Source organism: Eschrichtius robustus, chromosome 11 (assembly GCF_028021215.1).
Source record: "Eschrichtius robustus isolate mEscRob2 chromosome 11, mEscRob2.pri, whole genome shotgun sequence".
Taxonomy (NCBI): Eukaryota; Metazoa; Chordata; class Mammalia; order Artiodactyla; family Eschrichtiidae; genus Eschrichtius; species Eschrichtius robustus.
This window is the reverse complement of record NC_090834.1, coordinates 5,104,848-5,121,580: the sequence shown is the minus strand read 5'-3', so window position 1 is coordinate 5,121,580 and position 16,733 is coordinate 5,104,848. Positions and strand designations below refer to the sequence as shown.

The following is a 16,733-nucleotide window of genomic DNA, read 5'->3' as shown; positions in this document are numbered from 1 at the left end:
AATAAACTTAACAGTCAGTTTTTCCTTCCAGAACCGGAATAGAGCACTGTTTCCTCAGGTGAGTACCAGGTGAAGGAACTGGTTTGCTCATCCTTAAACACCAGAACCACCCTCAGCTCAACGAGAGGTCCACAGCATGAGGAATGCATGGGAAATGAGATTAAATGACAGAACAGCAGAATCACATCTCCCATCTTACAGATGTTCACTCCAGAATATATACTTGTCAGGAAACAATACTTCAAGAATATTTTCACATTTCTATATGGTCAGAACTTTTTGAACAAACAGCTTTAGCAGCAGGGTTAAAGGAAGACTGAATGGGAACCCAAATACTAGAGCCCTCCAGAGAGACACAAAGTCTTCTCTCTCCCCAGAGCCATCTGTTTGTGAAAAAGACACCTTTCCTTCTTTTCCCCAGAGAGGATGTGTTTACATTCCAGAGCAGTGTTCCCTCTCTCCATCTCCAGAAAGGCAAATGGACAGAAGTGCCAGCTATCCTATATAAACTCCAAGTTTCATAATTTCAGCGTTTGTCTCTCGTGGTACAAAATCCCAGTGTACACATAGGGTATATCTCGTTCTCACATCACCTCATGGAGAACTGAGGCATAAGGAACCAACACGATTTACACTATGAGTTTATAAAAGGTCTGATTTCTGATGCAGAGACCTCACATTTCTGTTACAGAGAGAGAGAGAGAGAGAGAGAGTGAGAGAGAGAGAGAGAAACTGTGGCGAGCTGACTTGTTAGTCTCTCAGACCCTTCTCAGTTTCAGACTCAACAATACTATTTTTATAAGAATATTCAGTCAAATTCCTGGAAGTCAACTGCATGTGTAATGTGACTCCAACATAGGATATATTTTTTCATCATTCAACCAATTTTGCACACCGAACTCCTGGACTGGATAATCTCATATGAGATACAGTTAAAATCTAGTACCTGGATGACAGCAGCACTGATAACTCACTATGGAACTCTTCATTTTTTAAATCCTCCCCTCAAATGACAAAGATTTCCAGGAATAAGAGGAGGTGTCACTACAGAATATGCAGAAAAGTAGGGGTGAAATACGTTTGTTTTGGTTTGAGGAAAACTTAACTTTCTGGTAGGGTTAGGAATAGTAAAATTATCACAGCTTTTGTTTCAAATGGTTACACACATAATAATATATACTTGTAAATAAGATATTTTTAAATGGAAACATCTACAAGCTAATATTGAAACTGCAGGTAGTCTTAAGAAGATGAGGGAAATACCATTTCATTGACTTACTTCATTTTTATTAATGTCTGAAAGTCTCACGATAGCTACCAAAACTTGTTGCTGATATTTATTTCTATAAACTTTAATGCCTATATTTACATGAATTCTTAATCAGGAAGAAAACTCAGTCTGTTTCCAAAAGAAACCACACTTAGTCAACAGTCCATTGAACTTGTTAACTATTATACCAGTACACTGAAATACTGAAACTGAAAATGTGGAATCCATATATATGATCTTATCTGTTAACGATCTGTTAACAAAAGATTTTCAATGTTACTATTCAATAGGGTAAAATGCAATGATGTGTTTTCTTCCGTTTCCTTTATCTTTATTTTTAAACCTGAAACCTTCTAAATACATTATAATTTGAATATTCTAAGCTATAGGTTTAATTCTATCTGAAACTGGAACTAAATTTTTTAATTAATTATAATTACAGAAAATGCACCTGTTATTTTAACATTCTCCATTTCACAATTTTATATAAGGCCAGTTTTTATATTAAAAGAAATATTACATCTAAATAAACTGATTACTGTATCAACAAGAATATTATCAATACAGTCTCTCTTGTGAGGGGTAGTTTGTCACAAAATTCCTTACAGTTATAAAGCCTCCTATTTGCAAAGCTTTTCTTTATCCACTGCCTCAGTCCTGACACCACTACCCTCAGGTCATCAGGAAAGTATATATATATATATTTGGAATTGATATATTTATCTCTATTTTACAAACAAGGAAACAGGCCCAGAAAAGTTAAAGAATTTACTTAAGAGCACACAGGTTACACTGCACTATTAATCATCATACTTTTTTACCTTCAAATACATCAAAGATGTAGGCCTTTCAAAACTATGGTTTCTTCCTGCTTAAAACAGTTTTGTCAGTGTATCCTTCTCTAGTACTTTTACAAAAGAATGTGCAGAACAGCTCTACAGCCTTGATTCAAACACAGACCCCCACCACTTAGTAGCTGCGATCCTAGGTAAGTTCTCAAGCTCTTTTTGCCTCAAATTCCTCAACTGAAACTGTTATGAAGGGTCAATGAGACAACATACAAACAGTACTTAGTATAATGTTTGGCTCACAGAAAGCATTCAATAAATACTGGCTTATAGTTCCAATTACTTCATTTGAAATGAAGATTGAGGGGCGTTTATTTTATACTTTTACTCCTCAACATTTCAACATTTCAGATCAAACTTTACTAACTTTTTCCACATTTCTCAGTATCAAGGCAAGACTGTGTCTGCTGATAGGAAGTGTCGACTGAAGAAAAAGCACACCCTGAGAGTTGAGAATTATGCCACAGGAGCATTTCCGAGCCCCTTGCACAGCAGCTTCAGTAGAGAACACTCAGGAAACAGGTATTACATTCATACTTTTTCTGTGCTGTATTTCAGTCAAAACCTGAGCTCTCGCATTCAGGTGAATCTAACTTAATGCTTTATATGAAATTGGATAAAAAGAAACATTAACTCGCAGCTTCAGATAACCGAATGATAAAAGAAAATGCAAACCCACATAGTCACTTAGTGTTCTACACACTAGATGGCGGTATCACATAAAGCACAGCAGAAAGAGACTCACGACTCAATAGCATCAAGCTGAATAAACTGATTATATATCTTCACATGTGGCAAGAGATTTTTTTCCTTCTTACTGAAAAATAGTTCGTGAATGTGAGTAAATGTTTGTTTTTGGACAATGGAGATGATACAATGAGGAAAAGTGCAATAAAGATAATAAGTATACAGAATTTAAAACTACATGTGGTTTTACTTAATAAATAATAAGAAGCCCTTTCTAGCAATTGCTTATCTTTATATTTTTCTTCAGGTTTCAATTTCTGTAAATAAAATATAACACTTATACATCAAATCCTGTAGAGTCTGTTCAAAGTACTATTCAGGGAGAAAATGTCCAAGCTCAAATGCACTTATTAAAAAACAGTGACCAAAAACAAATAAAATATCAATAGTACCTATACAATTTTATTTATCTAAGGAAAAAAGTATGCTTAGGAATTAATAGTTAATTAATAATAGGGAGGGAGAAATGAAAGGAGGGAGGGAGAAGACAAAGAGTTTCACGTTGATGAATAAAATCCCAAGCTGGTTTCTTGGTAAGACCAAGTGTTAAGAATACCTTGTACACAAAAATTTATACCCACAAATTTGAAAACCTACATTAAACGGACAATTTTCTCAGAAAAGATTAAAAAACTGACCTAAGGAGACATTGACTAGACCTAAAAAGAACCTGACTAGACCAATAATCAAATTATAAGTTGAAATGGTAATTAAAGATTAAGCCCTCAAATGGGAACCAAACAGGAAAATTGTACTAAACTTTCAAAGAACAGGTAATTCCCATTTCCACAAACTATTCCAAGACATTTACTTTTTAAAGGGTATGGGGCAGTGAAGTTCCCTCACTCAGGCTAGTAGACAAGTACAATACACAGACCAACAGCACTAATGAACACAGACACAAAAAGCATAAAATCCTGGTAAGAGTGAAAAAGGGAATTTAGTTTTTAAATATTTAGCCCAGAAGTAGAGTGTGTCCTTGGAATACAAAGATGCTTCAACAATCTATTTCTGTGACCAGAGTAATGATCTGTACTAATTTTTAAAGACAGCTTAGTCATGCTCTATATAAAAGTGGACTAAGAACTAAGAACATGACATGGTACAGTCTCTCCTGCTGTGTCATTACAACCTTTTACCTCTTCACCTTGTCACATCCCCAGTTCATTGAAGTCAGAGCTCAGAGTTCATCTTAGCTAGAAGGATCATCAGCTGTCATCTGGTTATTCTAGTGTATCCAGTAGGAAGATAAGGAAAACAAGACCTAGATTAACTGACAATCTCCCTCAAGGTCAAGACTGTGTGGCACAATGAGAGCGTCCTGCCAGCTGGCCACACCCATTCCACCCCACACCAGTATCCTTTCTTCTCAACAGGACAATGCCATTTTATGTCACGTGTTACAACTGAAAATAGTGAACTGACACTTGAACAGGAAAATCAGAGATAGGCTAAGGTCTGCTAGAACTGAGCTGAAGTAGGATTTGAACACAGCTGTGCAATCTAAAGCATATGTGTTGCCAAATTCACTGGGAAAAGAATACACAGGCTTGGTAATTATTTTATCAGGCACAAGTTAAATTACAAACAGGAATGCTGGAGGATGCTCAGTGTTTACAACAGCATCAAAAGGAATAACATACTTAGGAATAAACTTAACCAAAAAACTGAAACAGTTGTATGCAGAAAACTACAAAATATTGTTGAAAAAAATCAAAGAATATGGGCAGACACCCCATGTTCAAGGACTGGAAGACAATATTATTAAGATGGCTATATTCTGCAAATTGAACTACAGAATCAACGTAATTCCTATAAAAATTTCAACTGCCCTTTTTTTAAAAAAAAAAAAAAAATGGACAAGCTGATCCTAAAATTCACATGGAAATCCAGGGGACTTCAGAATAGCCAAAACAATCTTGAAAAAGAAGAACAAAGTTGGCAGACACACAATTCTCAATTTCAAAACACATTACACAGTTACAGTGATAATAACTGTGTGGTGCTGGCATAGAATATATATAGTCAAAAGGAAGAGAGGTGAGAGTACAGAAATAAACTCATACATCTATCGTCAATAGATTTTCAACAGGAGTGCCAGGACCAAGGCAGAAAGAACAGCCTTTACAACGGTGGTGCTCAGATAACTGGATATTCGCATCTGAAAGAATGAATCTGGACCCCCTACATCACACTATATACAAAAATTAACTCAAAATGGATCAAAGACATAAATGTAAGTGATAAAACCATAAAACTCTTAGAAGGAACCACAGGAATAAATCTTCATATCAATCTTCATATTGGGTTAGGCAATGATTTCTCGGATGTAACGACAAAAGCATACACAACCGAAAAAAACAGATAAATCAGATTTTACCAAAATTACAAATTTCTACGCTTCAAAGGACACTATAAAGAAAGTTAAAAGACAACCCACAGGATGTGAGAAAATATTTGCAAATTATGTATAAGGGTCTAGTATTCCGAATAATATAAAGAATTCTTACAACTCAACAACAACAACAAAAAACAAATAACCCAATTAAAATATGGACTTGAACAGACATTTCTTCAAAAAAGTATGTAAATGGCCAACAGCACATCTGTCTAGTCACACCCACTAGGGTGCTATATTCAACAAGACATATAAAACCAAGAGAATCAAAAACATATGTTCACACAAAAAATCATACATGATTGTTTATAGTGGCCAAAAAGCAGAAACATCTCAAATGACCACAAACTAAAGAATGGTTAACAATATGTGGTAGGTCCACACAACAGAATAACATTCAGCCATAAAAAGGAATGAAGTACTGATAAATGCCACAACATGGATGAATCTTGAAAATACTAGGCCAAGTAAAAGAAGCCAGCACAAAAGACAGCATAGTGTATGATTATATTTATACGAAATGTCAAGAATAGGCAAATCTACAGAGACAGAAAGCAAATAAACTTAGCAACAACTGTCAACATTTTAAATGTACATACCCTTTGACCCAGCAAATCCTCTTACAGGATTTTATTTAATGGATATATTCATATCAATAAAACCTGGAATATCCGTCAATGGGGAACTGATTAAATAAACTATGGTATAATAATAAAATGAAATATTATGTAGCTGTGGAAAAAGAATGAGGTGAATCCAAATTACTGAAATAAAAAAAATGCAAAATATACTTTCAAGAAAAAAAGCGATTTTCAAGACAGTATGTATAGAATTCCATTTAGCTATATTTTTTAAAGGTTACAGATAGCTAGGTAGATAGTTATAGCTATAGCTCTATCTAGAGATACTGCTATTTATTTTATAAATATACAGAAAAATTCCAGACACATAACAAATAGTTAATAAAAGAAATAGGGCATAAAGGGAATTTTAACTTGCATTTGTAGTTTTCACCATCCATTCTATTTGATGCTTTACTGTAAATAAATAAATAAATGTATACTCATAAGGAAAATATATTTTTATCCTATAAGAGCAAATTTAAATGGTGAAAAAACCCAAAATATTAAAAAAGCATTTTTAAAGCAAATTTTATCTCTTCTTCAAATTTATTCATCCATTCATTCAACAAATATTCATTGAGTGATTTTTTATGTGTCAGGCACTGTTCTAGATAGATGCTGAGGTAGAAAAAAAAAGAATAAATAATAATAAAATATTTAGCATGCCAAATGGTGGTAAATGTTATGGAGAAAAATTAATTACAGAAGAGAGATGAAAAATGCTGGTGACCAGGAATTGCCATCTTATGTGCAGAAAGTACACTTGCTCTGAGAAGACAACATTTGACCAAGTATTTAAAAGAGGGAAGGTAGCAAGTTCTGTGAATATCCAGGGAGAAGAACTTTCCAAGTAGAGGAAACAGAGAGTCCAGTGGTCCTGAGGAGGGAGCCTGTACACTGGAGGGAGAGCAGAGGCAACTGTGGCCAGAATTCTAAGTCTTAGGGGAGGAGGAGTAAGAGATGAGGTCAAAGAGGATAGAGGTAGAGCTTGTAATCCATGCAGGGAATTTCAAAGAATTTGCCTTTTACTCTGAAAAACAGGAGAAATAATTGGAGGGTTCTGAAAAAGTGACATGATCTGACTTAACATTTGAAAAGAATCATTCTTGCTGTTATGCCAACTATATAAGACTACTGAAATAATCCCCCTGAAAGGACAACAGCTAACCTAAGGTGACAGCTGAGACAGGCAGGGGTGGCCAGATCCTGGATATATTTTAAAGACAGAGCCAAGAGTTTTGCTGATGGACTGGATGTGAGGAGTAACAAAAGGAAAGAAATCCAAGACGACTCCAAGGTTTGGCTGGTCAGGAACTGGAAAGATAGAGTTGCTATTCATCACGTTGGGGAACACAGCAGGAGGAGCAGGTCTGAGAGGGGACTGTTCTAAGTATGCTAAATTTAAGGGGCTATTAGTCATCCAAGTGAAGATGCAGAGAAGTCCGCTAGAGACACAATGCCACAATTCAAAGGAGAAACCATTAAAATTTCCTTTGTATGTTATATGGTAATGATACTACTCGCCCAAATTAACCCTTACATCTAAATTATTTTATAAGCAATTGTGTCTCTCAGTCTAAATAAAATTGAGAATCAGAATTTATAACATATAGGAATAAGAATAATTATTTTCATTTTATAACTGAAAGCCTTAAAGTTAAATATAATACTGTCAGATTTTAAAAATTTAGTGGACAGTGACATTTTCTAGGATACAATGGCCTATTGAAACTATAAATTCTCAATATCTGAGGAAGAGAAAGAGCTATAAATACGAGCACAAGAAATCCGTTAAGTCTAAGAGAAATTCCTCAGATCAGAGTAAAAAAAAAAAAAAAAGAAGGTATGCAACTGCAGAATGTCCCACGACTGGGACATATTAATAGGCAACAACTGAGTCAGTCAACTGACAGTTATGAATACCTATGAGGATGAGGATATAACAGAGCTACCGAGCTTAAGGCTGATGACGTCTTCCAAACACATTTTACTAAGTTTTCCTACTTATTTTCTCCACAGCACATACTGTCAATCCTATATTAAAAACAAGTAAGGATTCTGAGAAGGAGGATTCTGGGAAGATGGTGGAGTAGGAAGCATTAGGAATCTCCCACCTAGACAGTAATTGCACTGGCAGAATCTGATGCCATTGTTCTGTAACTCTGGAGTCTACTGAAGGCTTGGGACTTCCAGGTGAAGGCTTGGAGGATACACTGCAGAGAATTTTGGTCCATCTCGGCTCTTAGCACAGTGGCAGCTCCCCATCCCCAGCCCCTCGGCACACGCCGCATACACTCAAAAAGAGCAGCCTGCATGCAGCTTGTGAGAGCCAGGGTGGGCAAAAAGGAGCCTGCCCCGTAAATAAGAAGGACCTGGGCTCTGATGGCTGCTCCTGATAGCAGAGGCGCAAACAGGCAGACACTCATGTTGTTACACCCCCCATATTGTGGCAAGCCCCTCCCCCACTAGCTGAAGCAACTTCCAAAGAATTTAAAGGCCCAGTGCCCTTTCCCCTCCTTAATTTTTCTTCTTCCCCTTTGGGGAGCCAGACATTATAGACTAGGACATTCCAAACCAACTGCATACATGGGGAAGATGCCCAGGGACACGTGCAGGCTCAGGAAATACCTGAGGAGACCTTAAGTTTAAACCTCAGGCTAGTCCTTGGCACAGAGTGAGGCTACAACAATTAAAAATAAAATAAAATAAACAAAAACAAAAAACAGCAAACCTCAGGGAAGGGGCAAAAATCAGATTTCCGAAGTTAGTTACTACTACCACGTTCAAATGTCTGAATCAACAAAAAACCATAAGGTACACAAAGAAATAGAAAACTATAGCCCATCCAAAGGAAAAAAATAAATCAACAGAAACAACCATAAAAAAAAAGTGATAGTAGATCTACCAGGAAAAGACTTTAAGATAACTTTTTTAAGATGCCCTCCAAAACTAAAGGACAATGTAGAAAAAGTAAAGAAAATGACATATGAACAAAATGGAAATATCAACAAAAAGACAAGTTTCTAAAAAGAAATTCTGCACCTGAAAGTACAATAACAACAGTGAATATTTCACAAGAGGGACTTAAGGGCAAATTTGAGTAATCAGAAGAAAGAATCAGTGAATGTGAAGATATGACAATGGAAATTACTGAGTCTGAGGAACAGGAAAAAAAAAAAAAAAGAGTGAAGAAAAGTGAACAGAGCCTACAGGACCTCTGGGGCACCATCCCATACACACGGTAGGAATCTCAGAATGAAACAGAGAGACAAAGGACAGAGAGAATATTTGAAGAAATACTTCCTGAAAACTTCCAAAATTTGACTGAAGATATGAATATAAAAATAGCCAAGAAGCTCAACAAACTCCAAGTAAGATGAACTTCAAGAAACCCACACAAGACACGTTATAATCAAACTTTCAAAATCCAAATACAATGAAAGAATCTTAAAAGTAGCAAGGGAGAAGCAACTAGTCACATACAAGGGATCTTCAATGAGATTATCAGATTTCTTATCAGAAACTTTGGAGGCCAGAAGGTAGTGGGGCAACAAATTCAAACTGCTAAAAGAATAAAATTGTCAACCAAGAATACATATCCAGCAAACCACCCTTCAAAAGTGAGAGATAAAATAAGACATTCCCAAATAAACAAAAGCTGAGGAAGTTCATTAACATTAGGCTTATTTTGCAAAAGATGCTCAAGGGAGTCCTGCAAGTTGAAATGAAACGATGCTTGATAATAACTAGAAAACATACAAACAAATAAAGACCTCAGTAAAGGTAAATACATGGGCAACTATAAAAGCTGGGATCGTGTAACAACGCTTTGTAACCAGTTTTTGTTTTCTACATGACTTAAGAAACTAATACTTTTTTAAAATTATAAGTCTAAAAGCAAGTATTGGAAATTTAGTTTGTAACCCCACATTTTGTTTTTGACATAATTTAAGAGACTAATGTATTTAAAAGAATTACTAGTTTATGTTTTAGGGACACACAATGTAAAAAGATGTAACTATATGACATCAACAACTGAAAGGTATGGGGACCAAGCTGTAAAGGAGCAGAGCTTTTGTATATCATTGAAGTTAAGCTGGTATAATTAGAGTGTTATAACTTTGGATGTTAAATGTAACCCCCATGATACCCACAAAGGAAATACCTATAGATAGACACAAAAGGAAATGAGAAAGGAATTGAAACATTTCACTACCAAAAAATTAACTAAAAGCAAAAGAGGACTAATGCAATAAATGAGGGACAAGAAATCTATAATACACAGAGAAAACAAATAGCAAAACGACAGAAGTAATTCTTCCTAATCAGCAATTACACTAGATGAAATGGATTAAACTCTCCAATCAAAAGACAAAGATGGACACAATGGATTAAAAAAAAAAAGTGATCCAACTATATGCTGTCTAAAAGAAGACTCACTTTAGATTAAAAGACACAAACAGGTTATATAAAAAGAATTCCTAAAACTCAACAAAAACTAAACAACCCAATTCAAAAATGGGGAAAGGACTTCAATAGACATTTCTCCAAAGAAGATATACAAACGGACAATAAGTACAAGAAAAGATGCTGAACATCACTAATCATTAGGGAAATGAAAACCTTATTATACTCATTAGTTTGACAAAAATGTTCAAATGTTATATCATCTATATGTTCATCCAGAACCTTGTCTCCTACAAGTGTTTGATTCCAAGCATCCAATGGCGCATCACACATATCTCTATTGCCCCATCATGCCATGGACTATCCATGCTCTCTTTACTATTGGGCATAGAGTCATTAGTGTCTTTAATCAGACTGGAGAACCAGGAGTCAAGGGGGTGAAAATGGGAGTGGTACCACTCAGTGTTACTCATAGTGACTCACTAGCAAAATTAGTGTTTCCTGTCTCCATGACTATATGCTCTACTGGCCTAGTAGTCTTAGTTCCAAGGGGAGGAATGTTTCCACCAGAAAACACAACAATGATTCCAATGATGTGGAAGTTAAGAATGCTGTTCAGCCACTTTGGGCTCCTCATGCCTCTAGGTCAACAGGAAAAGAAGGGCATTATGCTACTGGCTGGTATGACTGATCCTGATCCTGACTACCAGGGGGAAACTGGACAGCTACTTCACAATGGAGGTAATGCAGAGTATGTCTGGAATATATGGGATCCCTTAGGGTGTCCTTAGTATCACCATGCCCCATCATTAAACTCAATGGAAAATAACAAAAACCCAGTTCTGGCAGGACTATTAATGGCCAGACCCAGAATGAAGGTTTGGGTTGCCTCACCAGGTAAAGAACCACAACCAGCCGAGGTTCTTGCTGAGGGCAGAGGGAAATACAGAATGAGTAGTGGATGAAGGTAACTGTAACACCACCTACAACCATATGACTGTTTACAGAATCAAGAACTATACTTGCCATGAGCATTTCCTCCTTATTTTGTTATGAATATGTTCCTGTGTGTGTGCGCATGCATGCACGTGTAACAAATATCTTTGTTTTCTTCCCTCTCTTATCACCTTATATAATGTAAGATTTAGATCATGGTATTTAAGTATTTTTAACTTTACATCACAGTATTTTAGTTATGGGTTATCAAGAAGAGTAAACATTACCCAAGGACTTTGCATCCTCCTCTAGGAAAAGGGTTAATGTTTTTGGTTGTATGAAAAATAGTTGACAGTGCTAGGCAGAAGTATGACTTTGTTATTGTCTTTATTTGGCGATAAGCATGGTTTAAGGGGTGCCGAGTTGAGAAGGGGCAGACTGCGATGGTTAATCTTATGTGTCAGCTTTTGGGCAAACATGACTCCAAATGGTACTCTTATTTTTTAGATGAGATTAACATTAATTCAGTAGACCCTGAGTAAAGCAGATGACCCTCCATAATGGAGAGTGAGAGGCAGAGGGAGAAAAGAAGATTATCCTCCAGTCAGTTGCAGGTCTTAACAGAAAAAAAGACGGACCTCCCCTGTAGAAGAGGGAACGCTATCAGCAGAGTGCCCTTGGACTCACACTGCAACAGCAACTCCTCCCTTGGTCTTCAGCCCGCTCTGGAGATTCAGGACTTACTAAAGCTCCACAACCACATGAGCCAATTCCTTAAAATCTAAGTATCTATCTACCTCTCCCTCTCTCTCTTCACACACACACGCACACAAATTCGTTCTGTTTCACTACAGAACTCTAACATAGCTAATCACACTTTCAAATAATAATAAAATTGGACTCCTTTTAAAAAAGACTGGTGGGTATCACAGTGTTAAAATACTGAGATACCGTACCACCAATGATCCATGCAACTACAGGGGCAATGCTTTGCACAGGAGAAGGCCATCAGGACTCACCTCCAGTGCTATGGTTTATATCTACTCTGACTGGTTGTCACACTAAGGGTTCAAAATTTTTAACAGCACTCCTTTTCACACTATACATAAATATCAATTACAAGTAACTTGAATGTTAAAGTCAAAACTATGAAACTTTTAGAAAAAAAATAGGACAATATCTTCGTAACTTCAGAGCAGGGAAGGGCATCTTAAATATGACAGAAAAACTACAAATCAGAAGATTTGTACAAACATACAACTACATAAAATAAAGAATAAAATAGTCAATGCCTGAACACTAAAAGCAGAATAAAGAGAGTGAAAGAAACATACCACAGGGTGAGAGAAAGTGTTTTTAGTTCACATACAAAAACAATAAAGGACTAGATGCAACATGAAAGGACTAAGATCCAAAATATGTAAAGCATTCCCATGAATGAATAAGAAAAATACAAGCAAATCTATAAAACAAAATGAGCAAAAGGCTTGATCTAGAGTTTAAAAAAATAGGAATCTCAAATGCCCAATAAACATTTGAAGAGCTGAGCAACCATATCAGAAATCAGGAGACTGCAAATCAAAATGCAGTGAGAATCACATCCCCATCAGATTGGTAAAAATTAACAAGTATCAAACAACCAAGAGTTGGCAAGGATGTGGAACAACTACTCTCGTTTACTGCTTATGGGAGTATAAATTTGTAAACCACTTTAAAAAGTAGTTGGCATTTGTACATCAGGGTTCACGTAGAACAATGTTCACTGAGATGTTGTTTAAAACAGCCAAAAACTGACAATAACCCAAATTTCAAAAAAATAAAAGAATCAATAAATTACTTGTGACATATGCACACTATGGATTAATACACAGCTGTGAACAAACTGAACAAACTATGAGTACATACATCTGCAAGGATAAATTTCACAATGTTAAATGAAAGAAGCAAGAAGGAATACGTTCAATAATGAAGCCCAAACTGGTTTGATATTTCAATTTACCCCCAAGAACCCCTGATCCTTCTAACCCTGTTCTACTTTTTTACCATAACTCCTATCTTCTTGGCCGTCTTCTATGCTCTTTAAGAATGGGTCTTTGATTTTGGTTGTTGTTGTTCACTAATATAGCCAAAGCACCTAAAACAGCGCCTTGTACATAGTACTTGTTCAGTAAGTATTTGCTGAACAAATTAGAATAATTACAATTATGTTAAGTTCAAAAAGGTAAACCTTAATGCCATATTGATTAGGAATGCATATAAGAGAGTAAAACTATTTTAAAAATGTAAGGTAATGAATATTACAAAAGTCATGGTATAAGTGACCTCTCGGGTAGGGAAGGCAAATGAAACACAAGAGGGACACAAGAAATTTCTATCTCTTAACCTAGGCTTTAAAATGTACATAAATATGTATATAAAATATATTATAAATGTGTTTTATATACATGTATATACATAATATACTTTATAATAAGAAAAATATTGAAAAAAAACTCCATTAGCACTTCTCTCCCTAACCCCTACTCCACCTTCACCCCAACTCTGATTTATCCATCACCACTACGACCCAACACAAGAGTCAGGTAACGACTAAAATAGTTCATGCTGTCAAACAGTGGCAAACTCTGTCTAGGAATCTGATAGAAATTCTGAAATGTATACAGATTCTTTTACACTGTTTCCACTTGAAACAGGAGTCATCAGGTGTCAAATATTAGTCAATAGAAGAGAAAAAAGTCTTCACATCAACCAATAAGACATCAATAGAAAAAACTACTTCTAAGTGTCACCTATCAGATACACAGATAAAGATATAAATATGTCTTGATTCAGTATGCAGGAAATATCTCGAATATACCTGTATGCTGCCAAACTCAACGTTCTCATAATGGAAATGTGCACATTCAGCCATCTTCGGAAAGTGACCTTTAGTGAAGGGTAACCTGAAGTACATGAAATAAATGAGATACAAGATACTGGAACAGTCAAAACTACTAAACTTAAGGGGGAAATAAAACAGGTTGAAGAGCTCATGCAACAAGCAAAACTATTTAATAAGCACATGCACATGAGCACATATATCCCACACATACCTTTTCAGAAATACACAGGACCAAATGGAAATTACATTCAGTGCACAAGTCAAAACCAAAAGAATAAAATAAAGTAAAATAAAAAGCATCACTATAGTACTCTTCTAATCTTGACCCACGTCAATGGCCCTAGAAAAACTAGGCTTTCAGTGAATGTTACGGAAACTGTCAACAGCCTGCTCTAAGCAGAAGCAGCATTCCCACCACAATATACAAAACCAGATTTTACCTGTGAATGTTGTCACAGCCCATCAGTCCTGGATTGGTGGGTCTGTATACAGAATGAACATTTTTATCCTTGTCTTTCCTCTACTTAGAATAAAAACATAGCTATCTAACCCTTCACCAGGTGAAAAGAGTTTTTCTGTCTAAAACTGAAACGGATACCTTCAGATACTTCACTTAATAGTCAAATACTGGCATCCATCTCAGGCTTTCTCAAAGGCATAGCTGAGAAACAGCAATTTCATAACTCAAATACCAAAAGTGATTTTTCCAAATGACTGAGAGCATGTATTAAAGGTACCAAAAAAGACATACTTGGATTGTTCCTATTGAACAAATGCAACCTAATACACAATAACATAAAAGTTGTTACAAGAACAAAATTAAAGTGTATTTTTAGATAAGCAGATAATCCTCAGACCTATTCTGCTAATAGTTGAGTGATAATTAAAGGCTTAACAGTATAATTTAATGTATGGACAGTAAGAGCTCATTTAGTAAGAAATCTGGATAAAAGTTTTAACAGAACTAAAGAACTGATTTCCATTTATAGAAATTCACTTAAAACCCGCTGTAAAATTATACTTACTTTTTCACATGTTTAACCTTCATACTGGCTGTACTGCCACATGTCTTAAGACTAAGGTCTCCAGGAATCTCTGGAATGTCTGCTCCTCTTGCCTTAAAAAAATAAAGACAAAAGATTTATGACTATCCCTTTATTATGAATAGATTTAAAAAAGCAGATTATAGTTCATTTCAATGGTTCTGCTGACTCCACACCAAAAGAAATACATACAGATTTAATAATCGCTTCTTAAAATTATAACTTACTTGACTTTTAATTGTTAAGAATAAGGAAAAATATTCACCTAAAAATATTTAACTTTACTGTAAAAGGAAAAAATTTTTTGTTAAACTAAGAATTTTCATTCTCTTATAATCAAATTTTGAAATCAATTATTATATTATGTGCCTCAGCACAAACTGAAATCTCCCCCAGGAGTTGTTGGAACAAAATAACCGTGGTTACAATGATTAATAAAAGTTTAAATGGTATATGTGAACATAATTAGGAGATCACAACATACATTTCTCACACTAAAATTTGAAAGTACCATCTATGTAATACCTCCAAATTACTTCTTACTCTGCCAGTTTTCATAGTAGTGATTTTATAACTTTAGTGAAACATTCACCTGCATCATTTTAACAACAGAAACTGGAAAATGAAAAAGTTCTTCACACTCTGGAGAAAGCAAACAGCAAATCCAAATATCTATATTAAAAAACAAAGTTATGCTATACAATCTATGACTTGTAACAGAAAAAATTAGTATAGCCAATGTCACATAATGCAATAGAGGAGAATAATGCGGGTTGAGCATTTAAACTGAGTTAAGAGGAGATCCACAAAGAAGATGCGGTAAATATATACAGTGGAATATTACTCAGCCATAAAAAAAAGAACGATATCTTGCCTTTTGTAACAACATGGATGGACCCTAAGGGCATTATGTTAAGTGAAATTAAGTCAGAAAAAGACAAATACTGTATGATCTCACCTATACATGGAATCTAAAATCAAATCAATACGAAAAAAACCCAAGCTCATAGATACAGAGAATAGACTGGTGATTGCCAGAGGTAGGGGTGGTGGATAGGTGAAAAAGGTGAAGAGGTCAAAACATACAAACTTCTAGCAATAAAATAAATAAGTCATGGGGATTTAATGTACAGCACGATGACTATAATTAATAATACTGTATTGCACATCTGAAAATTACAAAGAGAGTAGATCTTAAAAGTGCTCATCACAGGACTTCCCTGGTGATTCAGTGGTTAAGCCTCCATGTTTCCAAAGTAGGGGGCATGGATTTGATCCCTAGTTGGGGAACTAAGATCCCACATGCCGTGTGGTGTGGCCAAAAAAAATGTGTTTTTAATTTTTAAAAAAAAGTACTCATCACAAGGAAAAAAAAAAAATTTGTAACTATGTATGGTGACAGATGTTAATTAGACTTACTGTTGTGATCATTTCACAATGTATACAAATATCAAATCATTATATTGTGTACCAGAAACTAATACAGTATTACACATCAATTATACCTCAATAAAATAAAAAAGAGAAGAAATTCACAACATCAGTTCAATTTTTTTAAATGTTTTCTTACTAAAAAAAAA

The 16,733-nt window shown here is 35.3% G+C and overlaps 1 protein-coding gene across 3 annotated transcripts in view; it reads right to left on the bottom strand.

Annotated features, from left to right (window-relative positions):
- The window catches only part of ARHGAP32 (Rho GTPase activating protein 32), a 273,441-nt gene that overhangs the window by 117,503 nt on the left and 139,205 nt on the right, over nt 1-16,733 (bottom strand). For 2 of the 3 annotated variants that reach the window (XM_068554527.1, XM_068554525.1), the window contains 3 exons: nt 15,136-15,227; nt 14,551-14,592; nt 14,087-14,171 (listed from right to left, as the gene is read on the bottom strand). In XM_068554527.1, coding sequence (XP_068410628.1) covers nt 14,087-14,171; nt 14,551-14,592; nt 15,136-15,227 — 219 coding nt within the window. The remainder of the gene's footprint in view (nt 1-14,086; nt 14,172-14,550; nt 14,593-15,135; nt 15,228-16,733) is intronic. The other variant, XM_068554526.1, reaches the window with a different exon arrangement.